This window comes from Camelina sativa, chromosome 5 (genome assembly GCF_030686135.1).
Source record: "Camelina sativa cultivar CO46 ecotype springtype chromosome 5, ASM3068613v1".
NCBI lineage: Eukaryota > Viridiplantae > Streptophyta > Magnoliopsida > Brassicales > Brassicaceae > Camelina > Camelina sativa.
Window position 1 is genome coordinate 25,809,360 of NC_141884.1, and position 13,381 is coordinate 25,822,740.

At 35.9% G+C, this 13,381-nt stretch overlaps 2 protein-coding genes, 1 long non-coding RNA gene and 1 pseudogene across 3 annotated transcripts; 2 read left to right on the forward strand and 2 right to left on the reverse strand.

The window, feature by feature from the left end:
* Positions 1-2,613: 2,613 nt before the first annotated feature.
* On the forward strand, positions 2,614-4,627 carry LOC104787354 (uncharacterized). Its single transcript, XM_010512926.2, has 4 exons — positions 2,614-2,968; positions 3,033-3,200; positions 3,289-3,688; positions 3,877-4,627. Exons 1-4 carry the CDS (start codon positions 2,765-2,767, stop codon positions 4,488-4,490), a joined length of 1,386 nt encoding a protein of 461 aa, XP_010511228.1. The 5' UTR covers positions 2,614-2,764; the 3' UTR covers positions 4,491-4,627.
* A 1,072-nt stretch (positions 4,628-5,699) lies between these two features.
* Positions 5,700-6,268, reverse strand: LOC109132890 (uncharacterized; annotated as a pseudogene).
* Positions 6,269-6,718: 450 nt separating this feature from the next.
* LOC147944363 (uncharacterized) lies at positions 6,719-8,176 on the forward strand. The gene is made up of 2 exons (XR_015598090.1): positions 6,719-7,073; positions 7,635-8,176. It is a non-coding gene; the product is annotated as an uncharacterized LOC147944363 (long non-coding RNA).
* Positions 8,177-9,111: 935 nt separating this feature from the next.
* LOC147944364 (uncharacterized) lies at positions 9,112-13,381 on the reverse strand. The gene is made up of 9 exons (XM_087512556.1): positions 13,300-13,381; positions 12,615-13,064; positions 12,213-12,529; positions 11,295-11,441; positions 10,902-10,986; positions 10,504-10,672; positions 9,818-10,233; positions 9,340-9,433; positions 9,112-9,211 (listed from the first exon to the last, which is right to left on the reverse strand). The coding sequence occupies exons 1-9, from the start codon at positions 13,379-13,381 to the stop codon at positions 9,112-9,114; spliced, it is 1,860 nt and encodes a 619-aa protein (XP_087368682.1).

Consider the following 13,381-nt stretch of genomic DNA (forward strand, 5'->3'; position numbering starts at 1 on the left):
AGCCAATCTTTCAAGGTTTGCATTCAAATACATGATTGATTTGTGTTCGGTTTAGTAATATCTAATATATTGGAATGACTTTTATAGGAACGAAGTGACCGGTACAGGTCTTTAAGGAAAAAGTAGATTCCACACACAACCAGTCGCAAAGGAAGGGTTCGCCTTGCTCATGAAATGGTATGTCTATGTAATGATGAATTGTATTCGTGAGTTATATCCTATAAATAGTGACTGTGATTACTGCTTGATAATAAATCTAAATTTATTTCATATTTGTAGAAGAAAAAGGCATCTGACCCGAGTAAGATTACTAGAAGCAAGATCTGGATAGCTGGGCATACCCATGCAGATGGAAGACCTGTTAAACCAGAGTTTGAACAAACAATTGTAAGAAGTTCTTAAACTCATATGTTGGTTTTACTTGGTAATGTATATTGATGCGTTAACAAAATTTTAAACCAGGAACAAATTGAATCGCTTGAAAGTGAGATAGGCTCAAACTCCAATGTTAGTCTTAAGAAAGATGTTGTGAGTCAAATTCTAGGGAAAGATAAGAGTGGAAGAGTCAGAGGAATGGGCAGAGGGGTTAGGGCTACCAAGCTAGCGTTCTTACATGTCAGAGATGCACATGTGCAGAAGATTGAAGCTAGACAAGCCCTTTTTTTTGTGAGTATTGAAATACGCCCATAGGGTGCTTCTAATTAAAGCCTAAATTTGAGGTCCTATTGACACAAACACAAACCCCTAAATATGGTATTATCGTCACATGCATTGCAGATAAATATATGTAATATATTTATCCACACAATCACATTTCCTTACTATTATATCCTCCTATATGTACGGATTGCTTTATTGAATGACAATAAACAATTTAGAACCAAAAAAATAATGTTAAAAAAATATAAAATGGGTCGGCGGCGTTGTAACATGACGATCAAACTTTATTGATGGGAGCAAAATGCCTCCGATGAAGTCCATCCCCCTACACTCGGATTTAGAAGCACTGATTTGGGCCATGCAGAGTATTCTTGTTAGTGGGGTTGCTTGCCAAAGTTTCGAGATGGATTGTGCATAATTACTTGCGATGGTCCAAGATCCAGAAGACTGGCCGGCATTCTCTAACCTACTAGATGATTTGCAACAGCTTCGGTCCTCTTTTCCATTCTTTACCCTGTCGATGGTCTCTCGTTCTTCGAATCTAAAAGCACATAACCTCGCTTGGTCATCTAGAATTTTACTCGTAGAAACTTCCTTTGTAAACTCTTTTCCTCCAGTTTGGATTATCAATCATGGAGTTTATTTTTTAATTAATGTGTGGTTGACAAAAAGAAAAAAAAAAAAACAGATAAAGCATATTCGTCTCATGAATTTTTTATGTATAAAATTTGTACCACTATATTTTTTTAAATCTATTTTAGCTATGGTTTATATGTACTTATAAGATTTAGAAAGTTTTACAGGTTTTAAAACAAAATAGATCAAAAAAGAGAAAAATATGTTTCGGAACATTTTTAAAACACGATAAGTATGATTTCTTTTTAGAACTTCTTGTATACCAATAAGATATATTTTACTCTATAGAAAGCTAAAAGAGTAAAGATTAACATTGAAGTGGAGATAAGAAAATTTGATCAGCCAATTATTTTCTACACCCGATTGAAGGAAGCACTATTGATATCAGTCATAATGCGTGTGATCGATCGCAAGCCACTTTATAAGACCGGTCACAAATCAAGTGACCGATGTGTAGCCTTCACAAGGAACCGGCCCGTTACAAGACCCATGGCCATGACTAGTTTAGAAGCCCTCATCGTGGCACTCATCAAATGTGAGAAAGTAAAACTAACTTAAATATATGTCGTAGATATTCACAAAAATAAAAATAAATAATTACTTTGCCAGCCAAAAAAAATAAAAGAAGAAAGAAAGGGATAAGGTAAATTTTAAAAAAAAAATTGTTTCTACATTATTCAGTTAATTTTGAACATGGATACTGCTCAAATGGAAAGCATTATTCTAGATCAAACAACAAAACATTTTACCAGACAAAGTAAATATTGATGGACTACCATTTATTTTATCTTGGTTTTATACAAAAATTGTCTCCTTTAAAAAAAATTTCCTTCATTTATGGTTTTCTAAATGTATTGTAATACTATTAGATATAACATATGAGATATTTATAAATTAATAATATTTATTAAGATTTAATTAGAGAATAATATTTGTCAAATTCTTTGTATCCCATTTATAAATTAACTTAAAAGTTTCAGCTGCATTATTTCGTACATATATATTCCATTTTCTTGTGCTTGCCAGAAACATATGTTAGGCTTGATATGGTTAACAGAAAACCAAAAAAATTTATTAAATAATTAATAATTAATTAGATAACCAGGGTAAAATTGGAATTTTAGTTTTATTGAAAAATCGTGGGTATGAGAATAACAAAACTTATTATTTTGGGTTTTAAATGACATGTTTTTATTATTTGGTATATTTTTATTCCAATCCAAAACCATTGGATATTAAACGTCCGGATAAAAATAAGATGGGGTTTTTTTTTGGCATTTTTCCCGTATTTATTTTAATGACCGTTGTGACTTGTGTGAGTAAAAAAAAGGATAGCCCACAGATCGAGACCAACACTATTCACTGTCTTGTGTACACGCTTTCGGCAAAAGAAAAAAAAACGCGACTAAAAGAAATTTAGGGAGGACAAGTGGTGAAGCACGACGACGATTGCTTCCTCCGATCAGTCATGCCAACTGGCGATTGCTTCCGTTGTCATCAGCCAGGTCACTGGGCCAACAATTGTCCTCTCAAAACCACTACGGAGCCCGCCTCCTCCGCTGACACCTCCGCTTCCCCGCCGGTCATCCACTGCCCCTGCAACGGCGGACCTTGCAACATTTTTACTTCTAAAACTGGGAAAAACCCAAACAGGAGATTCTACAAATGCCCAGTAAGTCTCTCTGTCTGATCTCTCTATCTCTCTATCTCTCTCTCTAATCTCTGTCTCAACGTAGATCCCAAGCTGTGGATTTTTCAAATGGTGTGATGAAGTAAGTATCATCAAACCGGAGTCAATCTCTGTTCACCCCACTTGCCCTTGTGGCGCTGGACCTTGTAGAAGAGTAACATTCATCGATGGACCAAACGCTCAACGTTCTTACTTTGTTTGCTGCCTTAAGAAGGTAAAAAGAATAACAACGAAACTCATATCCATTACATATTTGGGAGTCTGATTTGATGTTGTCTCTTCTGATGTTTTGTTTTTTTTAGAATTTTGGGGCTTGTGGATTCTTTCAGTGGGAGGATGATGTTCACACTCAACCTGGACCTGAACAAGTAGGGAATGATGGTTCTCCTTGTCCTAATTTGATTGGACATTCGGGTTTTGACTCTGTGGATGATGTTAGTTTGTTGTTACACGAGACTAGTTTGGATTCTAATGGTAATGTAAAAAGGAGTAGACTTGGAGTGGTGGTTGAAACAGATTTGAATCCAAGTTCATCTAATGAGTCTACTCTTGGAAACAGAGTTGTTGAGAGAATTGCACAGCCTGTGAAAGATACTCCTCCAGTCACTATGGGAAAAGAATCAATTCCGGTTTTCGCAGGTTTCAACAATCGCAAACCGGTCTCCAATGGCGTGTTTGCCTCTGCAGATGGCAGAAACCAAGGTATTTTCTCTGTTTCTTTACTTGTGTGTACATTTTGCCTGTTACTTCTTTTGCATTGTTGTTAGCTTTCGCAATATTTTGGTTAGTTCGGTGTTCGTATATCTGATCAACATTGAAACTTTGATGTTACGCATTGCCTTTTCATTTGTGCGCTTATAGTCTTTTATGGTATTTCTTTTCTTTTCTAGGCACTGTCCCTTCATTTAATTTGATTACATTATATGAAGATGCGGTTCACCTTGAGACGGACGAGCAAGTACTTCCTTCACTTGCCCCTACACACGTAGAGTCTTTGTGTAGTGATCTTTTCGGATTTAACGGTAAATCGAGTTATGCATCGGAGGACATAACTGGTGTATGTCAGAACACTAGCGATTCAGTTTCGAATGGCAAAACCAATCCTAACCATAAACATCAACCAGAGCACCAATCTGCTATATCTTATGAAACCGGAGCCTCGTTTTCAGGTAGCTTCTCCTTGATGGACCTCATTGAGCAATATAACTCAGAAAAGCTCCATTTCAAGAGTGTTTCTGTGAAATATGTTGATGCATTGACTGCCTTTACGGGTTCGTACAAGCAATTAGAGTCCCTTCGTGATAGAGCACATAGTCTCAAGAAAGAGCTACGAGATGTAGAGAAACAGGTGACGTTTTGCGAGGCCGAGACCTCTGAATTTGCAATGAGTCTTCAAGAAGTTTCTGGTGAAATGGCGAAACTGCAGAAAAAGATGGTTGAGACGGCAGGGAAAGTGGCTAAGGAAGAGAGACTTAACAAGCAAAGGGGTTTCACAGCTCCGTAGATAAGAGAATGAAGATGAGGATTGACTTGAATGTTTATATAATATGTACAACTATATAGACTGAAAGATGATATATGGTTCTGTAAAACTTATGTATTAGATTATTCAAGGCTAAGCATTTTGTGAATTTCGCACAATATTATCCTACTTCTGTAGTCTTTGCTCTTTCCTTCACTATATCGTTGCTGCAGGATTCTGATTTCGCAGACGACTCTGCTACCATTCATCAACGTTCTCAGTGGCTTTCCTAACGTAGCTCACATTCGCTTATGGCCTGTCATCAGCGAGACATGATCCAGGATTTAGGTGATGCAAAACATCTTTGACATGTTTCATCAATCTTAATTCCACTTGAAACATGGACAAGCAATTAGCGTTTATTTGGTTTTAGAGCACATTGTCTCAGCAAACAGCTAAACAGGTGAAGCACTACGACCTTACGAGGCTAAGACCTCAGAATGCTACCCACGAGCCACTAGCGATAAGCAAGCACAATCAATTTGTTTCATATATACGAATATATAAAAAAATTATTTGATGTTGACAAAAAAAAAAAATTATTTGATTTGTTTCTTATGATCTTATCTAATTAATGAAATTATATAAACTACATTTCTCAATGATATTTACATACTCCTTTCTGTTCTAAATTACTTGTCATCATACAGATTAACAAAACAACTAAAATTTTCTATTTTACAGCTTCTTTAACATATTTTCTAATTTTTTTGGGTCAAAATTTTCTAATTTTTTTAATTGGTCAACATTAAAACAGTTGGGATAAAATTGATATTTTTATCAAACATATGCATTAAAAATCTAAAACGACAACTACTATAAAATAACATTTTTAGTCAAAAACAACTACTAAAAAACCGGAAGGAATAGTTAGCAAAAAAAAATTATAAAAGAAAATTATATAAATGACATTTACGCTGAATTATGTAAAGACTTAAGAGATCGTGAAAGTTTCTGCTAAGAAAGTAGCTCTCGTCTGAGCAAACACTTATTCTATATCAAACAACGACACAATTTACCAATCAAAATGATTATTGATAGACTACCATTTTTATCCTGGTTTTTTTTAAAAAAAAATCTCCTTTAAAAGAATTTTAATTTATTTAATCTTTTCAATGTAAATCTATTATATAATATATATATATATATGATATTGGAAACTATTACATTTCTTAATAAACAAGGATTTAATCAAAGTAGTGTATTTGTCAAATTCTTTGTATCCCATTTATACATAAATTTAAAGGTTCCCGCTGTATTATTTCTTACATATATTCCATCTTACTCTTGCCACAAACATATGTTAGGCTTCCTACCCCCACATACATCATGTATACAAATTTCCTTTCCGAGAAAAACGTTAAATTTTGCATGTTGGACATAAGCAAGTCCCTGGAAAAATATGATGACAAAAAGGATATGTAAAATTCAAATTAGCCACTTAAATATAAAACAAGAAAATATTGTAGAAATATTAGACACAAAAAATAATGTGAAATTAAAATGACATTAAAATGAATTACCTTCCATAATTTGCATCATATCAAAGTATTTGGGTAAACAGTGAATTTAATTATCCATTGGGTACTGTAGGGAAGATAATTAACTTGGTCGTTTTATCTCGGCTCTCTCTACAATTGACCATAAGTTTTTTTTTACCTGTAAGACGATATGTTAAAATATATAAATATAAGAATAGAGTTTATTTTCTTGATGGAGATTAAAAATATGAAGAGGGAACATATTAGAATTTTTCACATCTTTGTTATTTTATTTTATTCTCCTTATAAATATGTATATATATACACTTTTCATATACACATGTGTATATGTGTATAGGATATGCATAAATAACTGCCACAGATATATTTAACTTCATTCATTTATTATTTATTTTTATACTTTTTCTGTTTCGTATTTAATTTTATTACTTATATTTGTTTTTATGTATTTTCTATCTTATAATAAAAGAAGCTGACATGTGACGTCCAGTGTTTTTACATGTGTCTTTCTTACAAGCGAGTGTGACAATTTGATTTTTTTTTAATCATTTAAAAGAAAATAAATAATAATAATAATAATCATCATTTTTATTTATTTTTTCTTTCTTTTCTTTTCACTAGATTTACAGTAACCATCCAAATAAATTTATGATCATTTACTTTATTTTTTTTTAAAAAGCAAGCTCTAAGAAGCTAATACATGACAACAATCCTTTTGACATTTGCTTCTCAAATTAATTATATTAAATCTTCATTATATATTACTATATCATTATACTCATCGGTCGATGCAAGGTCGGTTTTCGCAAACAAGTTTAAGTTAAACGTTGCGTTTTGGGTCTAGGGAAAACCTTTAGATCGTTATAAAAGGTGGAACTCGAGGGTTTGGCCGAGTTTGGCCGTTTCGGGGAAAAAGAAAAGAGAGAAAGAGTTTTTGAGCGTTCTTGGTGAGATTTTTGGGAGTTTGGTAGCTGTACTTGCGAGATCTGTAGTTGGGATCGTTGTAGGAGCTTGTTAGGAGTCTAGATCTGCTTGTTTAAGGTTCAGAATCTTCTTTGTAAATGTGAGTGCATGATTATGGCCTATCTAAGCTTGAGATTTCTCTGATTTGCTTGTTTTATGTGTTATTTGCCTTGTTAGAATGTTGTTGAGTTGCAAGAGGCTTTGGGGAGCTTCTTTGTGGCATTGGTTTGTGTTTTGGTGGTTTAGGGACAGAGATCCGGTGAAGAGCTTCGAGGAAGATGATGTTCGGAATTTGCATCGATCGATGCACTTTGTGCATCGGTCGATGCAATGCGAGGACTGCGCAATTTGACCTGGGAGCATCGGTCGATGCCATGTGGAGGCGTCGGTCGATGCAATTAGGGATTTTGTGAAATGTCGAGCATGCATCAGTCAATGCAGTGTTAGTGTCGGTCGAGGCAACCCCTGTTGGTGTCGGTCGATGAATGGGTTGGTGTCGGTCAATGCAGATGTCCTTGTTTGTTGTTTGTTTGTTGATTGTTGATTGTTGTTTGATGGTTAGGGTTATCTCATTTGCTTGTGTGTATAGCCAGTAGATGGAAGTATTGCCTCACTGAGTGTTTATAAAATACTCACGCATCTCATATGTGTTGTGGTGCAGGTAAAGATAGAGTGTGATCGTGTAATCAAGGAAATGAAGAGGAGGATGTTCTAGTGGTTCGTTGATTGTGGTCTGACTTCTGTTAGGTTGTTAGAGTTAGGTTATTAGAACATTGCTAGGTTGTTGGTTTTATGTTTTATGACTCCGTTGGATTGAATTATTGGTTTATTATTTATGAATAATTGGTTTAATGGTATTGTTTGGTTATTTCCGTTGTTTGGTTTGTTGGTGGTTATGTGACTAGTGGGTATGAGACACTAGTTTAGATTATTACTATTATTTATAAAAAAAAAACAGGTCAGGTCGTTTCAAGGGAGATCCACCAACAGTCTCACCATCATCATTTGGTGAAGACGAAGATAAACGTGGAGATGCTTGCATAGGAGAATTATTGGTAGGATTATATGATGTGATGCTTTTTATAATAATAAATGCTTAATTTAAATAAAAATAATAATTTTATGAAAGTGTTACTAAAATTAAAGTAAAATGGGTTAGTTTGCAATTTTTATATATAAAAAGTGTTAATTGTAAAATAAAAATAGTATTTATTTGGAATATCATTTTTAGAGGAAAAAATAGAGAAAACCATTGGAGCAAAACTAGAGGAAAAAATAGGGAAAATCATTGGAGATGGTCTTATGGAGCTGTTCGACAAACTATGTTTTGTTGTGTTGGCGCTCAAGTTCTTCCCCCATCTCCATTCTCTTGTCTACATGGTCTCGTTGTGATCTCTGGTTTTTTGGTGCCACTTGGTTATCTTAGATCCTTTCTCGGGCACTCGACTCTTGGGAACTTGTTCCCACCCTACATGCTGCCTCCCTTTTCAGGGAGATAAGGATGATTTGTCATGTTTAGTGCGAGTTAGGTTTATAAAACCCCGTAGGAATCTTTGTATTCCAATGTGGTCATCTGTCGTATTGCGACCGGCGAATCGTTCTTGGACAACCCCTCGCCATCTCATAAGGACTATCTTCCTTGTGGTTCACATTATTTTTTTGGCTTTTATGCCTTTGTATTTTTGTATTAGCTTATTTAGTTGTACTTGCTTTCTGTACCCTAGTTGTTTTGTTGGGATGTTGTGGTTCGTTAGGAACCTGTCAATCTTTGTATTGTTACTTTCCCATGTAAGTTCCCATGTAAAATAAAATTGTTTGCTTCATTCGACGAATCTCCGAAACTAATACAGAATTAAGAAAATGGTCAGTTCACTTAAAAATCATTTTCACACAATCTGATACTAACTGTAGCGAAGAATTTCAGTCTCACGTTCGATGCTTCGTTCTTATAGGACAAAGAGAAGTTGACGAAATGTTTTGGATGAAATAAAATACAAAGAAAACAGAGAGACATACCGATGGAAAAAATGAGAATTGTAAGGACAATCCAACGCTGATTTCACATGGTTCTGCTTCCAGAGTTATCTAGAAAGAAATCTGTGTAAAATCTCAAGTGGCATAATCTGAGACTTGATTTTTTAATATGAACCTACAAATCCACATGTACTATTGTGAAACTCAGAATTTGATGAGTATATAAAACCACTATGAACAAACTGAGAGCCAAACTTGTGACATCTGAAAACAGAAATTGTAAATAGAAAGACAAAGACAAAGAACAATCAATCTCGATCTAGACAGCAATACTTAGAATCAAAACGCCGAGAGAAGTAAAATAGAAGAAGAGAGATCCGAGTGATATTTACCTTTGGCCTTTGTAGCCCATGTCCATGAATGTCAACATACACTTCAATTTTGGAAATTCATTATTTCCATTGTTAGGAAGCGAAGAATTATCGACTGCATGGAAGGAGAAGGTCAGTTTCAAACTATCTATTGTTTTTTTCTTCTATCGTATATATATATTTTTTTCAATAGATATATATGTGTGTATTAAGAAAAAATGATGAGAATGAAGTGGAGATCTTGGATGGAACAGTTTAATTTACCAATAAAACCTATTTCACACGGCAATAAGATTTTTTTTATTTTATTTTTATTTTATTTTTTCTACACGGATAGTGTGACACGATCATTTGTAAAAAAAAATTGATTTAAAAAAAAAATAAAAAATTTGTGATGTGGCTTAATCTTATTGGATATGTGACTTGTGCTTTATATGATACTAGTATTAGACCCGTACTTTCCTTTTTTTTTTTTCCTTCCAATAACTTTATTAGAAACCTGAATCACAATCATTGTTTACAGCATGGAGTAAAAATTGTGGACAATATTGATACAAAGCAAACATCTGAGAGCTAGTTATTATTTGTTTTGCAAGTAAATCTGCATAGACATTTTGTTCTCGAGGACGCCATGTGAACTGGATGGAAGTGAAGCATGTTCTCCATTGCCTTATGGTCTCTATGTAGTGTCGTAATCTAGGAGAAGTTGCTTGACCATTTATGAGATTAACCACTGTTGAATTATCCCCTTCAAAAATAATCGAACGATATCCAAGTGCCCAACTCAATTGGATGGCCCAGATTAGAGCAGTGTATTCAGCTTCCTCTATTGTGGCTCGACCTTGATATTTACCCATTCCACCATCCAGGAAATGGCCATTAGAATTGCGGATTATCCATCCTAGTCCCGAGTCTCTGTCACCAGCATAGTGGGAGGTATCATAGTTGCATTTGACCCAGTCTTGAGTTGGTCTTTGCCAGTTATCTCGTATTTGTTGCGGTTGTCGGTTGCCATTCTGTTGTTATGCAGTTTGGTGTCCTTCTGGAGTTGTAACATTGTTCAGCCATTCTTCCGTATCAGAAATAGCTTGATTTGCTATGTCATTGGGAGTGATCAAACGCCGGTTGAAAACGAGGTCATTCCTGCTTTTCCAGAGTCGTCACATTAGTGAGATAGGAGCATACCTGTGGAAATTAGTGATGGTGGGATCATTATGAATGGTGAAGATGTGACGTAGTTTATTCTCAATGGTTGTTAGTGGGTCTCCAAGAATGTGAATAGGTATCCCAAGCATTCGCCGTATTGGTATCACATAAGGGCATGAGAACAGAGTGTGGTCACTCGTTTCAAAGGCTATAGATCAGCGTGAACAGTAAGGATTTACATTAATGTTTCGACGCAGTAGGTTCTCTGCAACAGCCAAGGCACTGCAATCCTCCATAGAAAATGTTTGAGTTTTGGCGGGATATGTAAGCGCCAAATTTGATTAGCAATGTCAAGGTTTGTTGCTAATGGTGCCTTTGGCGCATCTTCCTCTCTATCCATATTAAGTGCTTTCCAGTATCCTGATTTAACAATATACTTCCCGTCTTTGGTATCACTCCAAATGTAACTGTCTGCTGTTTGGTGTTGTGGGAGGTAAATTTTGTATATAAAGTGGTGATCCTCTGGAGCAATATACCGTTGTATAGTCTTGGGCATTCGGCAGAACCAGGTTAACCTGAACCAAGGAAACCAAAACATTCGGTTATCGGCACTGAATGTGTGAGAGAGAGCAAAATGATCGGCCAAATTAATTTTAGAATTCGGTTAGTAATTCGGTTTGGTTCGGCAAGGCATAACCGATCGGGTTCACGTAAACCGAAGTATATAGAGAGATAAAATTTCATTAACCCTAATCCCCTTTCATTTTCTAGCTTCTTCATGAGGCTGCCTCTCTTTAGCTCTCTCTCTGCGCAAATCGTGAAAGCCTAACCCTTAGAATCTGAGATAACTCAATCACATAATCACTAATCATCATCGTCACTTGTCCATAATCGTCTTCCACAACTCGTCTATTGCTCTCAATTTCCCCTAGAAGAAGAAACTCCTTTGTCTGACGACCTAATCCGAATGGTAAGCTCTTATTTTGTTTTGTACTCTCTTTAACATAATGAGATTTTGTTATTTTGCTTTAAGCTCTTCTTCCTTCTCGGGAATTAAGGATTTCAAATATTCAAAGCCTAAACCTAATTGTTTTCAGATCGATTTCGTTGTTCTTCTTCTGGTTTTACCTCTTATATTTCTTTGAATTTCTTCATGTTTTACTTAGTTAGTTTTATTTATTTGTGCATTTATTTGGCTTAGAGATCTCACTACAGATCTAGAGAGGTTTGTCTGATGTCGTGTGGTCATGTCTAATGTCTACAGATCTACTGATCCAGAACGACCTAGTGTTTGAAACACACCACTCTTGTTATCAGACGGGAAAGATCAAACCATTTGGAACCATCAGAGATGGGGAGGGGAGATCGACTTTGTCAGATGCCGATGACACCGCACCCAGCCTCCCATTGTTGTCGGGATATTGAAAACCCTAATTGTTAATGGGTTTGGGCTTTGTAATTGTAAATATGTTAAATTGGATTGTTATTGGGTTTGTAATTAGATTTGAGTCCCATTTTTTTCCGTCTAATTTGGCTAGAATTAACCAAAGTAGGAAAAAATTTGGTTTATTTCGGAACATAAATTTTAGCCTATACCCGACCCAAACAAACCGACTTCCAAACCGACCCGAACCAAATTCTATTTTGGGTCTATTCGGTGGGATTTTAGAAAACCCAAATTTTCCCAAAACCGGATAACCCGATCCGAACAAACCGTTTAAACCGAATGTCCAGGACTACCGTTGTACCTGAAGTTCATTCCATTGTTGCGTCTGCGGGTCAATTAGGAGCCGAACAGGTAGTTCGATGTCACATTCTTGTAGCACACGAGGTGGTCTTGGTGGAATTGTTGGTAGCCATGGATCAACCCCCATTTTTGTAGTATTGCCATCACCAATAGTGTATTGTATTCCACTCTTTAGTAACTCAGCCCCAAAGCGGAGAGAGTTCCAACCATAGGATGGTTTGTGTCCCTTTGATGCAGCAAATAGTGTCGTGTCTCGAAAGTAATGAGCTTTGAGCAGGCGGTAGATAAGGCTAGTGGGTCTTTGTAGTATTTTCCAGACTATTTGCTAATAATGCTTGGTTGAAAAGATGGAATTCTCTGAAACCGAGACCTCCTTCTTTTTTTGACTTTACAAGCTTCTTACAGGCAATCCAGGACATCATTCTTTTGTCTTGTGTTGATCTCCACCAAAATCGTGCAACCAGACTGTCTAGTTCAGAACAGAGTTCCTTTGGCAGTTGAAAGCAATTCATTGAGTAGACCGGCATAGCGTACGCTACAGACTTGATTAGGATTTCCTTGTCTGCAATAGATAAGAATCTGTTTTGCCATCCATCGGTCTTTTGTTTAACTTGAGTATGAATATATTGGAGCATCTCCTTCTTCCTTCGGCCAAACTGTTCAGGGAGCCCTAGATATTTTCCTCCTCCACCGACGTTTGGAATTTGTAATGTGTTCTTGATTCGATCTCTTGTATGTTGGTAGACTCTGCTGCCAAAAGTGATTGAAGAAATTTCAAAGTTGATTATCTGACCTGACGCTTTGCCATAATCTTGGAATATCTGGAGGATATTGGTGATGTTACGATGATTTGCTTTGAGAAAGAATAATGAATCATCAGCAAATAAAAGATGTGAAATCCTTGGGCCACCATTTCTTATTTAGATTGCTTGTATGTGTCCTGTTCGAGTGGCTTGTGATAGCAAAGAGCTTAGTACATCAGCACACAGTATGAATAGAGATGGATACAGGGGATCGCCTTGTCTTAGGCCTCTACTTGGCTGAAAATGACCATATGGACTGCCGTTTATCAGAACCGAGAACGATACTGAGCGCACACATTCCATTATCCACTGTACCCATTTCGAAAGGAATCCCTTTTTCATCAGAACCGCCTCCAAGAATCTCCAT